This window comes from Rhinolophus sinicus, chromosome 3, assembly GCF_057876585.1.
Source record: "Rhinolophus sinicus isolate RSI-liver-muscle chromosome 3, RSI-T2T, whole genome shotgun sequence".
NCBI lineage: Eukaryota > Metazoa > Chordata > Mammalia > Chiroptera > Rhinolophidae > Rhinolophus > Rhinolophus sinicus.
In genome coordinates this window covers 158550557-158566969 of record NC_142503.1, presented here as the reverse complement: position 1 = coordinate 158566969, position 16413 = coordinate 158550557, and the positions used below count along the sequence as shown (strand labels likewise).

Genomic DNA, 16413 nt, shown 5'->3' with positions numbered 1-16413 from the left:
AGGTTACACGTCTATTTCTAGACATTGCAAAGTCAAGGGAGTATAATCAGGTACATTCTCTTACTTCTGGTCTCTCTATGGTGGTGGCGGTGGCGGTGGGGAGAGAGGGAGCGGGGAGAGGCAGAGAGAGAGACACACGCATTGATCTCAGCTCTCCCTCTCATCTGCCCAGTCCTGTGCTCTTCCATTGCACATTTATTTACCTTTCTCCCCACTAGTCAAGGAGCTCCTGAGGGCAAAGTTTGTATCCTTACTGACAACACAGGGTAGCACTACATGTTTACTGATTAGGCGGGTCTTCATCTACCCACTTCCTATTATAGCAGAAGTATTGAGGATTAGGATAATTTTTGTATTTCTTTAAAAAAAAATAAAATAGGCCTTAGTCTCTGAGAAACAACAGCCAATTGCACATTTCAAAATACAGTAAAATTGAACCAGCTATAGGGATAGTGTAGGCAGTAACCCTGAGAAAAGCAGCCTTGATTGATGACCAGGGTCATGATAAACCAGTCTTTTTCTTTCTCTGACTTCCTGCCCATTTACATTTATCATTTATCTCTTTTTTTCAAACTACTTGATCTCCTCCTTTTCTGTAGCATAATGGAAGAAGCAGACTTTAATCCAGAGTCAGGATACATGACTACTACTGGCTGGTCTAGTAACTTAGACTTTCCTGGAAAAGTCTTTTAATTTCTCCTGATCTCAGTTTCCTTATTTGCAAAATGGGAACATTGATGCTTATAGGATGGAACAGTCTTGGATGCCTTAAATTACTGATTTTACAGTCATTTCCCATCAGAGAAACTTAAACAAGATAATGAATATCAAAAGGCTTTGTTAAGTGTTACACATACATAGTGTCATGTTGTCACCCTTCTTGTTAGAATGACAATGAGCAAGATGCCAACAGCTAGGAATAACAGGAAAGAGTATGAGACTTCACATCAGAAGCCCCAGGTTCCGGCTCTTCCGCAGTACTAGCTGTGCGCTGTAAGGGGCCACATACCTCCCCTTCTCTGGACTCAGCTTCCTCACTCCTAAGAGGCGGAGTCTAATTTAAATAAGTTCTAAAGTCTCCGTTCTAGCGAGAAAACATTCTAGTCTCTAAATACAAGATAAGTTGTGTAAAAGAATTCTCTAAGTAAATGGTATACAAATATTAAACGTGTTATTATCCAGTTTAGGACCAAAGTATGTAATATGATCTATAAGACCTTTGAGAGGATTTTTAAAGCCAATACCAGCTCACTGGATTTGAGTATTGATAGACTTCTAGGAGCAGCGGCTTTTACCACTGGATATCTCAAAGGTTGCAGCAGTTTTCCCCCAAATTATCACACTCAAAGAACTTTAGGGTTGACAGATGTCACTAGCAAACCGCCCCGTCTTTTATACCTCGACTCAGAAGTAACTTCACACCACTCGGTTACCCTGATGATATAATGCACCTTTCTTTAAAATGTAGGCTCCACGAAAGCAGGGATTTTGTCAGATTCATTCTCCAAGTGACTGGCAATGTCCCCAAGTGTCTAGCACATAACAGGCACTCAACAAAAATTTCCTGAGTGACTAATGGATAAATGAATGCATCTTGTGTAATCTTATACCTGTCTCTTCTACAAAGCATTTTTTCCTTAAAAACAAAACAAAACGTAACACCCTGAGATAAGTTGAGATAAGTGGTGATTCAGTCACTGCTTAAATGCCCCCAGAGGATGGGGAACTTTTACCTCTAAAGGCAATGATTCCACTGTTGAGGAGGAAGGGTATAGGGATCTATCCATTAGAAAATTCTTCCTGAATAGGAAACCATGGGATTTTTTGTTTCTTGTTTTTGTTATCTTCACAAAGTTCAGCCTGCCAATCATAAAGCAGCAGCTTGCCTCTTCTCTGCTGACAATCCTTCAAACATCTGAATATGGGTTGTCAAATGCTTGCTTTGTCTTCTCTTTATTTCTATATTCTTCATATCAAGACTTTGTTGATTTAATGTTTTTAAAAAGTCCAAATCGTGTGGGTCTGTGCGTATACACAACTCAGACATGTGCTGTGGGACAAACTTTAAAAACCAGCCTGAAACCCATCAAAATAAGAAAATGCTTAGCTGGGACTGCTAGCACCTGTTCCATCTTGTTTTGTTAATCTCATGGTTGTTCACAAAGCTCTGAGCACAAAGCAGCTCAACAATGCCTCATTCAGTGGGAAACTTCACTTTGTCTGCCAGTTTCACATTCACTACGATCACTGACAACCTTGGAAAATGCACATTTAGGCACGGTAATCTGAGACAGCTGGATCCCTTCACAAACCTTGCAAAGGGCTGAACTAGTCAATCCATCATATGCCAAAGGTCACTTTAATAGCTCCTTGTTGCAGTAAGTTACAAAAAATTTTAGACACACACACACACACACACACACACAAAATCACAATGGAAAAGATCAAGTTAGAATTATAGAAAGGGGAGTCAGAGCAGAGACATGAGTGACAGAAACTGCTATATGCTCTTTTCCTCAACATTCAATGAAGGGAAGGAGGCCCATGGACAGGACTCTAGAATCACACTCCTGCCTACTTTCCTATACAAACTTCCACAGAAATTTCCTTGGTGTTTGGACCCTTTCAGCTTTGATCCTTTTGCCTTCTGATGGTTTTCAGCAGAAACTTCTGATCAACAGGTAACATGTTTCACTAGATGGAGCAGCAGACTAGACATAATGTAAGATTCAACTTCCACTTCCGTTCTTGACAATAATTATAAAAAGAGGAGCAACTATCAGTATTTAAGTGGATCACACCAAATGCCAAGTTTTTATGGTCTAGAGATGCTGACAGCAGCTGTTCATGGAGCATCTTGAGCCATCCGTCACCCCTCAGCCCAGGTTCATAATCACCAAGGCCTAGAAAGGCAAACAAAGCCGCAGCTGTAGTCCACTAGACAGCTGTGTCTGTGTGTGTGTGTGTGTGTGTGTGTGTGTGAAGAGAGAGGGGGAATGGGTTCTTCTCTATATTTAGAGGCAGGAACCAAGTCTAGATAATGCTCCATAATTCTTGTCACCTGGTAAACACCCAATATATAGATGAGGATGTTACTTCAAAGAGAAGCTTACTTCTCAAAGTAACCTTATGGGGTTGTTAATGTTAAATGAAAGTGTTTATAAAAGAGCCGCGAATATTAAAAGTATCCATTTTAAAAAATATATGTGCTTACTATTATAGTTTATCATCTGCCTCCCTCATTACATGGTAGGTTCAGCAAGAAAAGGGAACATGCATATTTTATTTACCAGTGTATTCCCAACACTTAAAAGTGTTTCGCACATAACAGGTGCTCAATAAATATCTGAGAAATGAATGAATTCCAATGTTTTCTTCACTTTACAGGTAAGAAACTGACAGTGGGATCTTGCACAATGACTTGGGCAAGATCACACTGATTGTAAGTGGTGGTGCCAACATACTGGCTTAATCTCAAGTCTGAGCATTTTAACAGTTGAAGAATTAGGATGATAGCCCTTGAATCTGGAAAACATCATAGAAAGATTTACACACTCTTCATCCAACTTCTCCGAGGGTACTGGGCTGGGTGATCCATGCCACTTTCTTATTACTTTTATTTCACATCGCTTTATAGGTTTGTTTTTAATGTGAAAGATCACACTTCATTTTCTTGGTATCTAATGACTCTTATCTGGCATCTATCAAACAATATATGTAAAGGCAAAACAAAAAAATGAGATGTGTTCAGAGCTTTAAACATTTCCATAAGACAAGGTAGTTGTATCCAACCATTTATATTTTTTATGCTAAATTTTCCGTCAGAAAAATTCTATTATAGATATCTACAGAAAATTAAAAAACGTTCTACACCCCCCCCGCCCCCCCACCAAAACAAACAAACAAAACACCTCACACTCTCTGGGCCAAAGCATTGATAGAGATCATTTAAAAGTTAGGTTTTGTTTTTTTATTTTGTTGTAGGAATACTAAGAGGAGGGCAATCTCAAACAACATTTCTCTCACATTATAAAATTAAAATGAGAACATTTTCTTTGGTGATTTTCTCCCCTTTGTTTTCTTTGTTCGTTCTTCCCGAAACTTGTTTTTCATATGTTAGAATTCCTCACGTGGGTCCCTAATTTTCATTTCTCTATCTGTTGTTGTGCTCTCAAGGTTCCTTTGTTACAGCAGCCTGTTCTTGTTTCCTGGATATAGTATTTTCTCTTACCTCTCTGAGAATACTATAGTAATTCATTTGAATTTGTCTCCCTAAGGCCCTCCAAGTGATGTGCTTTTTTTTTAGTTTTTTTTTCAGGTCTCTGTCCTCATCTTAAAGGCCTTCCTCAAATAACTTGCTAAGAGTAAGACACTACGTAAAAATCAGACTAGAAACATTGCGCTCATTGGTGGAGCCGACAGACTGACGTAACATGATCTGGCTGGGCTGTCTCCTTGGGGGAACTCCCAATGTTTGGATTTTTAAGATTTCTTGGTCAGATTTCCCTAGATTAAGTCTTTCCCAACCTCCTTCCTGCCTGAAAAGTAATCTTGGCTGCCAGTGTCCTAGGAAGCGGTGGTAGGAAGGCTGAGAGGGCTCAACAGTTAAAATCTAAACTTTCACTCAATGTGTCTGTACTCAGTAACAGGACGCAGTCTTGTTCAGTGCCAGGCATCACTTATTTTATTCTTTCCAAAATAACCCTCTCCCCAGTCTTGTGTTAGGGTTGGGGTGAGGCAACTGTCTGCCATGCTGAGTTAGGGAAAATCTGTGGGTCAAACAGCTTAAGTGCTTTTCAAACAGTCTTTAAAACAGTTCTCTTCTCTTTGGTCCTTCCTTCCTGGGTCCAGATATCTGGTACCATCAGTGCCCTAGCGTTCTGGGTGTTCTACAATAAATCAGGGCGTTTCTTATTTTCTTTACTGCTGGCTTAGGATTTTAGCATTCTCAGCTCTAAGTTGTTTACTATAGTCCAACTGATTTCCCACATCCAAAATTTGGCTGCTCTTGTCTCCTTTCCCTTTTGCTTTGTCTTTATGATATTATGCCTTTAAAAAAAAAAATCCCTTTATGGTTATTTTTAATGGAGTTTGAGGCGAGAGTGGAAGCTAAAGCATGTATTCCACATGCTTTCACCGAATTACTAGGCTTTTTGAACCAAATGTAAACATTTCAAAAGGTAGTATCTTTTAAAGAGAAGAGATAAAGTCTTAATTTTCTCATTGTGACCTTTGTCCAGAAGCTCTCAGGTAGAGCTTCCATCTAAAGATGAGGAAACAGGCCCAGAGAGATTAAAGGACTTACCCAAGGATCTACAGTATATACTAGCAGAGGGGACATTTGTATCTAGGTCTGATACTTTGGCAAACAGAAAGCCCTTCTTCACTTGCAAAATATTTGTGATCTATTCAGCAAACATTTATGCGCATTATGTTCAAGGCTCCAATCAAGCTTTAAACTCTGATCTTTATTTTCAGAAACTAGTTTAAAATCATTACAAAAGTATGAAAAAATGGAGTCAAAAAGATTTCTTGAATACTCACTAGGGCAGTGGAATTGTGCTAGAGAGTACAGGAGATTTTGAGAGAATCAATTTGAATCCTATCATAAGGAACTATGACATGATACACAGTGGATAACCCACATGCCACAACTAAGATGCAGGTGAAGGTCAGAAGAAGATATCACTTTCCAGCTGTAGAGGTCAGAGTCAGAATCATGAAGGAAGGGTGTTTCAATCGTGGGGAGATGAAGAAAAATGATATTCCATGTAGAGTAAAAAGCATAGTATTTATTCCATGAATTTATTTTTAACTCGGTAAAGGTAATTCTAAAACTCAAGAAAAACTCTCTTTGTTAAAACAACAGAACCCATAAAAATCTTCAGAAGATGGTGTTCCTTTGATGACCACGACCGTGTGTGGCTCTCTGACGATGTTCTTCACCTGTCTAGAGACACTTTTCTAAGCCATGGACCTTGCTTTCATCATTTAACACATCATTCAAACCACTTCAATAAAACAGTGATCATGCTGAAGAGGGGTCTCAGAGGACTAGATGACACTCCAATTAACCAAGCACATCGAGCCAGATTGTTCTACGCCTTGGACTCAAGAGACTGGCAGAGAGAGGAGGCAAACAAAGGCAGAAAGAGCAAGGACCCAAGTGAAAAGAGCAAAACGCACTTGTGAAAGATGCTGCTTTCAGCCTGACTCCTGCAGAAAAGCCTGTCAGAAGATTATTCACCGTAACCTTATTAAGGTTTATAATAACCTACCAGATAGAATCACAACCCAGAACATAAACTTATGGAGCATACTCGGTGAGCATAAGAACAATAGGGACTGGCCAGGTGCCTTTTTAAATGTATATGCATCGTCGGGGGGCTGTAAATGCAAGGCTAGAGGAGGAGTATGTTGATTTATTTTTGGACCCAAGAAGGGCCAACTAAAACCGAGCTTTTGCAAACATGACTGTTTACCTCCCACCTACAGATTTATGTTGTGACTCTAATGACACAAAAATATAAATGAAGTAACTAATTAGTGAAAAACAACAGTGGCACTCTCTCCTCAAGTCATTATGTGGGAGAAAAGATAAGCACTGAGTTGCCTGTGAAACTAAGAAATTATGCCCTAAAATGTTTTAGATACTCCTCACCTTTAAGGATTAAATAAAATCATCAAATTTGGTAAAACAAAGCCCTTCCTACCGTGTTTCCCCGAAATAAGACTGCGTCTTATATTACTTTTTGCTCCGAAAGACACATTGGGGCTTATGTTCAGGGGATGTCATCCTGAAAAATCATGCTAGGGCTTATTTTCCGGTTAGGTCTTATTTTCGGGGAAACACGGTATGTACCAAACTCATTTTCATTTTAAAGATTAGCTCTGAAATCTCTTGAATAGCAGCCACCAGAGTGAATAGGCCAGTTAACTGAACCATTGTGAGCCTTCTAGAAGAGTCAAACAAATATTCTGGGGGCAGGATTAATCCTCCCAGTTTATCCTAGTTCAGGAGTTTTGTACCCTTGTTAGTGGGTCTTGCTTCTTTTTTCTGTGCTTCATCCTCTTTTTTCTTTTTTTTTTTTTTTTGCATTTCTGTCATGAAGTTTTCCATTAATTCCTGTCATGAAGTTTTAAGGAAGAAGTGCAATTCCACATGGGTTCTTTCCCCATTACAAAGTAAGCCTGCCTACACAAACCCCACAATGGCAATGACCTTTATTTCATTCCATAACTAATCCACACAAGGAGAACGACAACACATTTCAAAATCTGAGTTGAAAAGCATAAACAAAACAAACAGAAAGGGGCCAAATTCTTCCCATCTAGTAAAACTACCATGTTCTAATCAAGCTGAATAATCTCATTTTTTCCATCTTCCAGGGTAATTTCCATCTTTATATTACTTCTGCTGACTCCAAATATTACATATAGCTGACAAGATGCTGGAAGAGACCCACTTTATCCCACAAAAAGAGGGATGCTGAACCAAGGAGATGGGGGCAGTTCTGTCCCCAGATAAAGGATAGTCTGATATTAAAGATTCTTTGCTCAAGGCACAAATATACCTGTCTGTGACTTCTAAATGGCACATTTTCAGTGGCATGTAGCATCATCTTTTATGAAAGCGTGTGGCAAGAGGCCTTGTTATGACTCCCCATGGGGATACTGACAGCACATCAACAAGGGAAGGGGAAAGTATGAAGCAGGCGAGCAGGGGTGACCTCATCCTTATTTTAGGGGTAAAACAATGCAGGCAAACTTCTGATTCCTGCATCACCAAACCTCGGGGATGGGCCAAATTTATGGAGTTTTGGCCAGGGTCTTAGATGGAGGTAGAAAACTCTAGTGCCCATTTTGTCTGTATTTGATTCTTATATAATTTCAGGAACTCCTTTGCTCAGTTTCCTATATTTTTATCCCATTTGTTTTTTTACCCCTAGCGCCCCAGGGGAATAAACTGATTGACTCAAAACACTTGGAGGAAGGTATCCACACAAATAGGTGGAGTAATGGCCTCGCTGAGACCTTACATATTTTGATAAGGGATCGCTATGAAGGGTTTACAGAGATCTCCCTTGTGTGCTGGGGGATGGGCAGGGGCTCCTCTGTCTTTTCCTTCTTTCTCACAGTGGCAAACTCCCTTCCAGACCAACGTAACTCAACTGTCAACTCCTCTGAGGACCGCCCCATCCACCCACCCTCTGTGGCTCAGTCCTTTATACACGTTTTACTGCAGACTTTGTCACTCTGTTTCAGGCTGTAGGTGTCTGTCTTCTCTATCAGAGGCTGGCTTTTCTCAGCGTTGTACAACCCACTCTCCAAGGCCCAGCACATGACCAGTATTAAAATAATAACTGCTGAATGAATGGAAGTTTTGACTCTTCAGAGTGCACACCTAAGAAAGGGAATCTTGTTTTTGAAAGTGAGGATAAACAGAAGAGAAGCAATTCTTAGAAGATGTTGACTATGTTTCAGAACATAATCTGTTACTCAGAATTTTAAAATGCTATTGAGATTCACATTTCTGTCTATCTATAGTGATTTTAAACAGTACTTATCACATGTGCTCCAAGTGCATTATGGTAAAAACAAAGACTCTTTGCCTTCAAGTGCTTCTTTGGACTAACCCCCCCAACTTTCAGGTCATCTTCTCATCACCTTTGCCCCTAAAAGAACCCTGGAGTTGTCTTACTGTTGAATGGCTCACAATTTCTCCTCTACGGACTCAAAACCTCCTACGACCCTTCCCTATCACATATTTTTGGTCACCTTGGACCCCAAATGAATTTGGTATAAAACAAAGGACTTTATCACCACCCGACAAGTTACATGTTTAGTTATCCTGTTTTCAGTCTTTCTCCTCACACCGCACTCCTCACCAAATGTAACTCCATGAGAGTCAAGACGGGGGTATCTTTTCACTATCTGACCCTCACTGTCTATCCTCACAGGCATAATGGGACGTCAATACCTGAATGAGAAAATAAATGTGGGAGGAAGCACGGTGAACATTCATACATGCTCTAAACCTTAAATCTCTTAGTTATGCTCTTTCCCGGTACTGCTACGCCTCGGCATATTACGCCATGCTAGGGAACACCACTGTCTAAGTCAAAGAGAATTGTTAAGGACAGACGACAGCAGACTGTTTCAGAGTCACTGAATGGTAGCCTGACAAGGGCCTTAGAGATCATTATTTCACAGATGAAGCTGCTGAGGCCAAAGTGAGGCACAGTGGTCACACAGGGCCCCCCAGAAAACCAGTAACAAAGCTGGGAAGGCCATCGAGGTGTTTCATTCCCAGGCTAGGATTCTTATCTCTACATCATATAACTTCTCAAATATTCTTACTATCGATCCTGGCCATTTATTAAATGCAGTCAATGACAAGGATTTAAAACACGTGAAGGGAAATTATATAACAGCAAGGCCTGAGCCCTACAAATCAAAAGCACTAGTTTACCCCGAAACAGGCGAACTGAACAATCCCTTTAGGATTTTGTTGAGACTCAGTTTTGAGCATCTGTCCACCATTATGGCCACGTCACAGCTGATGCACACATAGCATATTCCCTCTTAGATTCCCTTTTATGAAGAAGCAGAATATGGTTTAATGAACACTGAATACTTTATTTTCGCTTTCTTTCCATAGTATAGGTGAATTGAGTCTGACAATATTTCCTTACAAATTCAACTGCATTCATGCATTACGAAAATCACAGAAAATGTATCTAACCAAAAAAAAAAAAGTGATAAAATCGTGATCTTATTTAAGGAGTCCTTTCCACTTTTTGAAAACTCCTCCTTTATGTGAATCATTGTATGTGAGAAACAATGCTGAAGCCCTGATGGGTCTCCAGACTCTGTAATATTGTAATTCATATTGACCCAGATGTCCTCCTAATAGAAATTACATACGTTTCCTTAAAGGTCAAGGGTGACTGTATAGATCTTAGCGCAGAGTTCTATTGGGGCTACAGGTAGCGCACTAAGATAAATCCATTGTGAATATGGCTGTGAAGAGTAAAGACTTTAAAACTGTGTTAAATACATGCCGCTTAACCTCCCCCAGATCACATCACAACCCGTCCTGCAACATGTGATATGACTATATTGGAACAAGGTGGCATTTTTCTTTCTAAACATATAGAACATATACATCCAAATGAGTAGGGCTGTACTCTTTAAAGTAATCACCTTTGGAAGTCATATGCATTCCAACCAGGGTACCATCACACAGAACTTTTCTGAAATCTCTCTCTTAGAACACAGGTTCTCCAGATTTGTGTGTATGAAGATCACCCAGGGAACACGGTAAGAATGTGGATTCTTAGCGATATGGACATTAAGTGGTCTTGGATGGAGTCTGGGAACCTGTATTTTTAAGAAGCACTAGAGATTAAGTTTTATACAGGTGATCTGTGAGAAATAGCACTTTAGAACAGTCAGTTCCCAAGCCGTGCACGGGTATCAAAATAATGGCTTTAGTGTTACACTCTGTGTACATATAACACACTGCAGGTTTAGCTTAGTTTTCCCCCCAAAATCTTCATTCTTCCTGATAGAACATATTACTACAGATATACATAGAAGCATCTATTTACAAAAAACAACATACCTCCATGAAAGAGATTCCTAAGCTCCAGACATCAGAATGGATTCCATACTGCTCCCCTGAAATTCTTTCAGGCTGTAAGGAAACAGAAGGGGGCTTGTGAGTTGATGTCAGCTACTCCAGGAAACACACTAACAGGAGCTCAGCTAAGGCAGGGAGCCAGCAACATTTGTGTAGCACATTATGAAGAACGAAGCAATTTTTTATGTTTATGTGTGTGTATTGTATAGATAATATAAATTATACAGCTAATATATATATATATACACACACACACACACATATACATATATATGTATATATATAAAATCTCATTGAATGCTCACAAAGTCCCTGTGAGGAAAATTTTATTATCTTTAATGAAGAACAAAAAGACTTAGATTAGTGAAATAATTTAGGCAAAGTCCTGAGACTTGAACCCAGGTCCTGTCCTTCCAAATCTAGTGATCTTAGCTATGGAAGTGATAAATTATACAACATTATATGTTACCTGTATTTGCATTTTGAGAGATGGGTTTGGATCACTAGGGAGTTTCTCATTTTTGGATTTTTTATCTTTGTATTTGGAATTAATTTCAAACTTTAGGAAAGTTGACAGATTCAGACATGTACAAAGAACATCCCTATTTCCTTTGCCCAGATTCACTTACCGTTCAACATGTTATTCCACTTATCAAGGTTTCTGTTGACATGAACCAAGGAACAGTTTGAAAGGTCTGTTTGGGACTGTTGGTCCTCTATGCAAGATGTGTAGCAAATAGCTGGTCTGGAAAGCTAGTACATGCATACTCTCTACTTCAACAGAATGATTTCATACTGAAGTGGGTGCTGCCTGGTCTGTCCCCCACAATTTGGCATTCAGTAGGGTACTTCGTAGAGGGCTTTTAAATGAACACAGGAACAAATGAGTAAGAGGTCTCCCAGAGTTGGATGTTGTTCAATGTTACAGAGCTAGTCAGGTCAGGGCTGGGATCATAACCCAAACCTGTTAGCCCCCAGGACAGCATTATGTCCTTTGTACCATCCCGGGAGTCCTGGAAGCCACCGTCTAATCATCTTTCAGGAGCTCCCATGTAAGTCCTTAAGAGTAACTAGATGGAGGAAGTAAGCATCTACCACCCATCAGCAGGAGATGCACCTGTGGACGATGTGGGCCAGATGCTCTCAGGTGAGTTGGCAGTCCTACATTTTGGGGAGCTGGCTTAGCAGGGACCCAGAACTCTGTAACCTCCTTCCCACTCCCACCAGGCTACCTTGGTGTACTTACTGCTTTCTCCCAGGACCACAGTCCATAAAATTACATAAAGCCTGCCCTGAGGTAGCAGATTGGACGGTCTTTCTTCCTTTATTTATTTCTTTAATTTGTAAAGCCACTTTCCTACCAAGAATAATTCTTCCCAAGGGCCAAGCATCATGTGACCATGTCTCCCAGCTGCTAAGAGACATGGTCATTCCATCCCCTAGTATGTTTATGTTCTAATCCCCCAGCCCATCATTTCTCAAGTTGCTTGTTCTATATGAATGAACCCGTTGTCCAACTCTTCCTAGTTCAATAGGTACTAGGATGTATCCCTACTGAACTGGCCAGCTGGGTCTAGGAGTAACGCCGTCGTCTTCAGCAGCAGCAATACCATCACTGTGCATTTACTGAAGAATGTCCATGTGCCAGGCATTGTTTTAAGTGCTTTTCACGCACGTCTTATTTCAGACTCATGAATACCTATATTAGCTGGGTCTTATTATCATCCCCATTTAACAGATGAGAAAAATGAGTCAGAGAGGTTTAGTTGGCAGCCACTATAGTATAAGGTCAGAATTAGCTATCATTTAATGACCACCTAGTACGTGCCAGACACTGGGCTAGCTACTGTGCATACTCCATCCTTCATAATAATCTTGCAGAGTGAGGTATACTACCCTTATTTTACAGATGTGAAAACGGAGGCTTAGTAAGATTAGGTGACAAGCTGAAGTCTAGAGCTATGGATTCGCATTGCGGGTATTGTTCAGGAACACAGCCAGGACTGAGACCCAGGTATGCCTGGCTGCAAAATCAGGGTTCTTTCCAGGATATCAAACTGTCCCCAGAATTAAGAGTCAGGAGCATCAAACACTAGTCTGAATCTAGTCGGTATTTCTCAAAATGCAGTCTTCCGACTAGCCATCACGGACCTGCCTGAGATGCGTATTACAAATGAACCTCCTGAGTCCGAATCTCAGTGGCTCTGGAGATCTTCATTTAAAAAAATATTTTCTCTGGGTGATTGTTTGGCACACTCAGCTCCTGTCACTAAACACTGTCATGTTCTCTGCAGAGGCAATGACCATCTCCCTCTCTTCTCTGCTTAGTGAATGTTTCTTTTATAGACCTTGTTCAAAGGCCACCTATTTTTTTCAGTGAAACCTTCCTCTACTCCTCAGGGAAAACGACCAATTCCTGTCTCTGTACTTCATTAAAATGTTGTGCACGGCTTTAACATGAACTGATCACACTATTGTAACCATCCATTTGCTAGTCTGTTTCTCCTAAGAGGCAAATTCTGTCTTATTCATCTGTCTTATTCATCTACACCTCGTACGATGCCTGCACACAGTGTGTGCTGACTGAAGGCATGTCACACATGCTTACTGCACATTGGTTTCAAGCATGAACTAATTATTGAGTTGCCACACAAAAAATATTCTGACAGGGCCAACTATAAGATTAAATACGTTCATAACATTTGCCCACTGAACTACCCAAACAAACGCAAACTGTAAGCTGAAAATAAAGCATAGAACAATTAAATTAAAAAAGAAAAAAATCGAAAAAGTGAAAATGGTCACAGGTATCAGGTGGCAAATAAGAGAACTCCTTAAGGACAAGATTCTGATAACCTCTCACTGGAGAAATGATCTTGCAATAAGCTAACAACGAGTGCTTCAGCACGAATGCTCAGCGAAGTCGGGCAGCCAGCTCTTCGTGTCTATCCTAAAGGACTGAGACGGTACACAGGGACCCGGCAACGTGCCCAGGCCCCTGAAGCTGATAGAAGCACAAGATAAGCCCCAATATATTTTGGATTTATGGAGCCAGGACTTGATGACTCGCGGCTGGAAAATTCAAAGCTGTTCTTACACTTGAAGCCAAGGTGGCCTGCTCTGTCTTCTCCCCTTTGAAACGAAACAAAACCAACCACCAGGTACCACACTACTGACAGAAGATCTGTGATTTTGCAGTTCAAAAGCTAAAGCTTGGTTACTTTCTAACATTACAGCTGTCACCGCTGTAGAAAGCTAAATAGGAAAAACAGGACTACCATCTGCAGTGCCTTTGTGCTGAAGTTTAAGTGTATGGGGGAAAAAAATCCTGGGCTGTTCTTAACAATAACAGTAAGGAGTGGTGCTGATATAAAAAGCAGAGTTTAAGAGGATCTTAAAGGGCAATGGCTCCAAGCTGGCACACATGCTCCACTCCTTCCAGCTACCCTCTGTGACTTGGCATTTACCCATGACCCACATTTAGTTAACTTATTCCAGAACTGTCTCTATTTACAACACAATACCATAGGGTGTACTTGTCAAAAGCAGGAAGATATCCCTTATCTCTTCTGATACAGGAATTTCTGTTCCTAGGCTACTCAAAAAATTAATAAAGTATGCATAAAAACTTTAGGTTAGTATGATATATATATATATATATATATATATATATATATATATATATATATATATATATATATATATCACAAACGATGGAATTTTTTTTTAAATTGGCAAGATGCTTATGTGGGTAGCAGGGCTCACTGGTTAAACAAGGGTTCTGGAGTCAGACTGCTCTCACTCAATCTATCTTCCAGTTCACTAATTCTCTCTTTCGCTATGTCCAATGTGCTACCAAATAGATTTTTAATTTTAACCTAGCAGTTTTGTTTGGGACTTTCTCAAATCTACTATGTTTTAATTTGTGATCTGACATCTGTGTGCAGCTGTTTCTGATGCCTGCTGTTCTTGCTGGTTCTTCATGTTGCTTTGTTTCCTTGTGCACTTGGTTTTCTTTGACTAATTGCTAGTGTTTGCTCTTGAAAAAAAATACTGGAGAGGTTCTGAGGCCTAAGGTGGATGTGCCTACCTCAAACCAAGTTCTCAGCATGAAGCTCCTTTCCCAGCTCGGGTCATGTATACAAATACCCAGGGTACAAATTCATGCCAGAGCTAGTCTATGGCCACAACCTTCCCCGTTTCTTTTTCTCCTGCTTCTCTACTTAGCTCCAAGAAGCCTCCTGTTCCATTCCCTGGGACTGGGGGAAGAGGGAAGGTTTAGCTCTGTTTTGGTTTTACACTGAGGGTGAGCATTTCAGGTTTCCGGCATGACATGGGAAAGACCTTCTCTGAGGCCCTCTGCCTTAAAGGTCCAGCTGTGGAATAGGCAGATGCCCTCAGGAATAAGTAACTCGTGCTCCCACATTCTGCTTTCACTTCTGTTGTGGGATTAAATCTGAAAATGGTCCTGACAATTTGTCTTTGTAGTTCTTCAGTACATTTGAGATGGTTTTAAAAAAATATTTTAACTAGCATTTTCAGCACAAGAGTTGGTCCAAATAACCTACCTAACTTGCTACTGTCAGAAACTAGAAGCTGGTATCCTAATTAAAACTTGACTCTCACTACTTGCCAACTCTGAGACCCTGGGCTAAAGTTACTTCACCTTTGGTTTCCTCATCTACACAATGAAGACAGTCACAATGACATGTATACCTCATGGGTTGTGTGAAAATTAAATTAGTCCATGTGATGTGCTTGACTGAGTACTTGCCACGTGGGGACGGCTCAGGAAATGTTGGGCTCCTTCCCACCATCACCACCCCTATTACCAGCACGGCATGAGCATGGCCAATTGAGTTGGATCATGTATAGGTTTTATTTAGGTAAAGATAATTTCCAAGGATAGGAATAGTTTGGGTATAAAAAAAATGTTTGGGGAGAAAAAAGTCATTTAGATTGACTTTTTCATCCCAAGGGACAAGTATTTGGGTAAGATTTTCTTTTTTATTTTCAAAACTTCAGTTATTCATAACAATAATGTTAAACTTTTATAACTGATTTAAAATATTATAATAAACAAACCACAATAACTGAACAATGGGTTAAAGTTTTAGGGATGTCTATGTTTAAAATAGAGTAACATTTTTAGTAAGTAGAATTTCTGAGAAATGGTTTAATTTAATATAAGCCCCAAAGCCTTATGGATCCCTTTTGTAAGCCTTCTGGATGAAATACTTCTGAAATATAATTGAAAATCTTTCTTGCTTTGGATTAAAATGTCTACTGAACACAATTATCTGCCTCTAAAATGTAATGTGTCCTTGAACATGCTACTTCACTCTCCAGGTCTCAGTATCCTCATCAGTCAATGACGAGGTTGGACCAGATGACTTTCCAAGTCTCCTACATGCTCCACTGCTTATTGCGCCTGAAAGTTACTGTTTTTGTTTTTCTTTAATGGCTTAGGATCTTAGAAGATCCTCCCTGTCTTTTTCCTAACTTATCATTTCTTTATACCTTACACCTCAGGTTATAGAATGAAGATTATTTGCTGTGTTAGAGTAATTTGGGAGTCTTCTATACCTTATAATAAAAGATACTTAATATGAAAAAAATGCTCTGCTTATAATTAGTGAACAAGTCACATTTGGAATGCAGTTTTTATGAATTCATTAATTTAGCACTGTGCGAGAGGCTGGATAGACAGAATGAGCAGAATAAACCTTGCTCCTGTGAAGTTCCTAAGCTAGATTTGGAGCAACACA

General features: G+C 40.0%; 1 protein-coding gene across 12 annotated transcripts in view; it reads right to left on the bottom strand.

The window, feature by feature from the left end:
• Nucleotides 1-16413, bottom strand: part of MAP2K5 (mitogen-activated protein kinase kinase 5) — a 228882-nt gene that overhangs the window by 85130 nt on the left and 127339 nt on the right. For all 12 annotated transcript variants that reach the window (XR_012494694.2, XR_002136832.3, XR_016020872.1 and 9 more), the window contains exon 16: nt 10628-10699. Coding sequence is in view for 9 of the 12 variants with exons in the window: in XM_074327515.2 (XP_074183616.1) it covers nt 10628-10699 (72 nt within the window). In the remaining 3 variants the exon portion in view is untranslated. The remainder of the gene's footprint in view (nt 1-10627; nt 10700-16413) is intronic.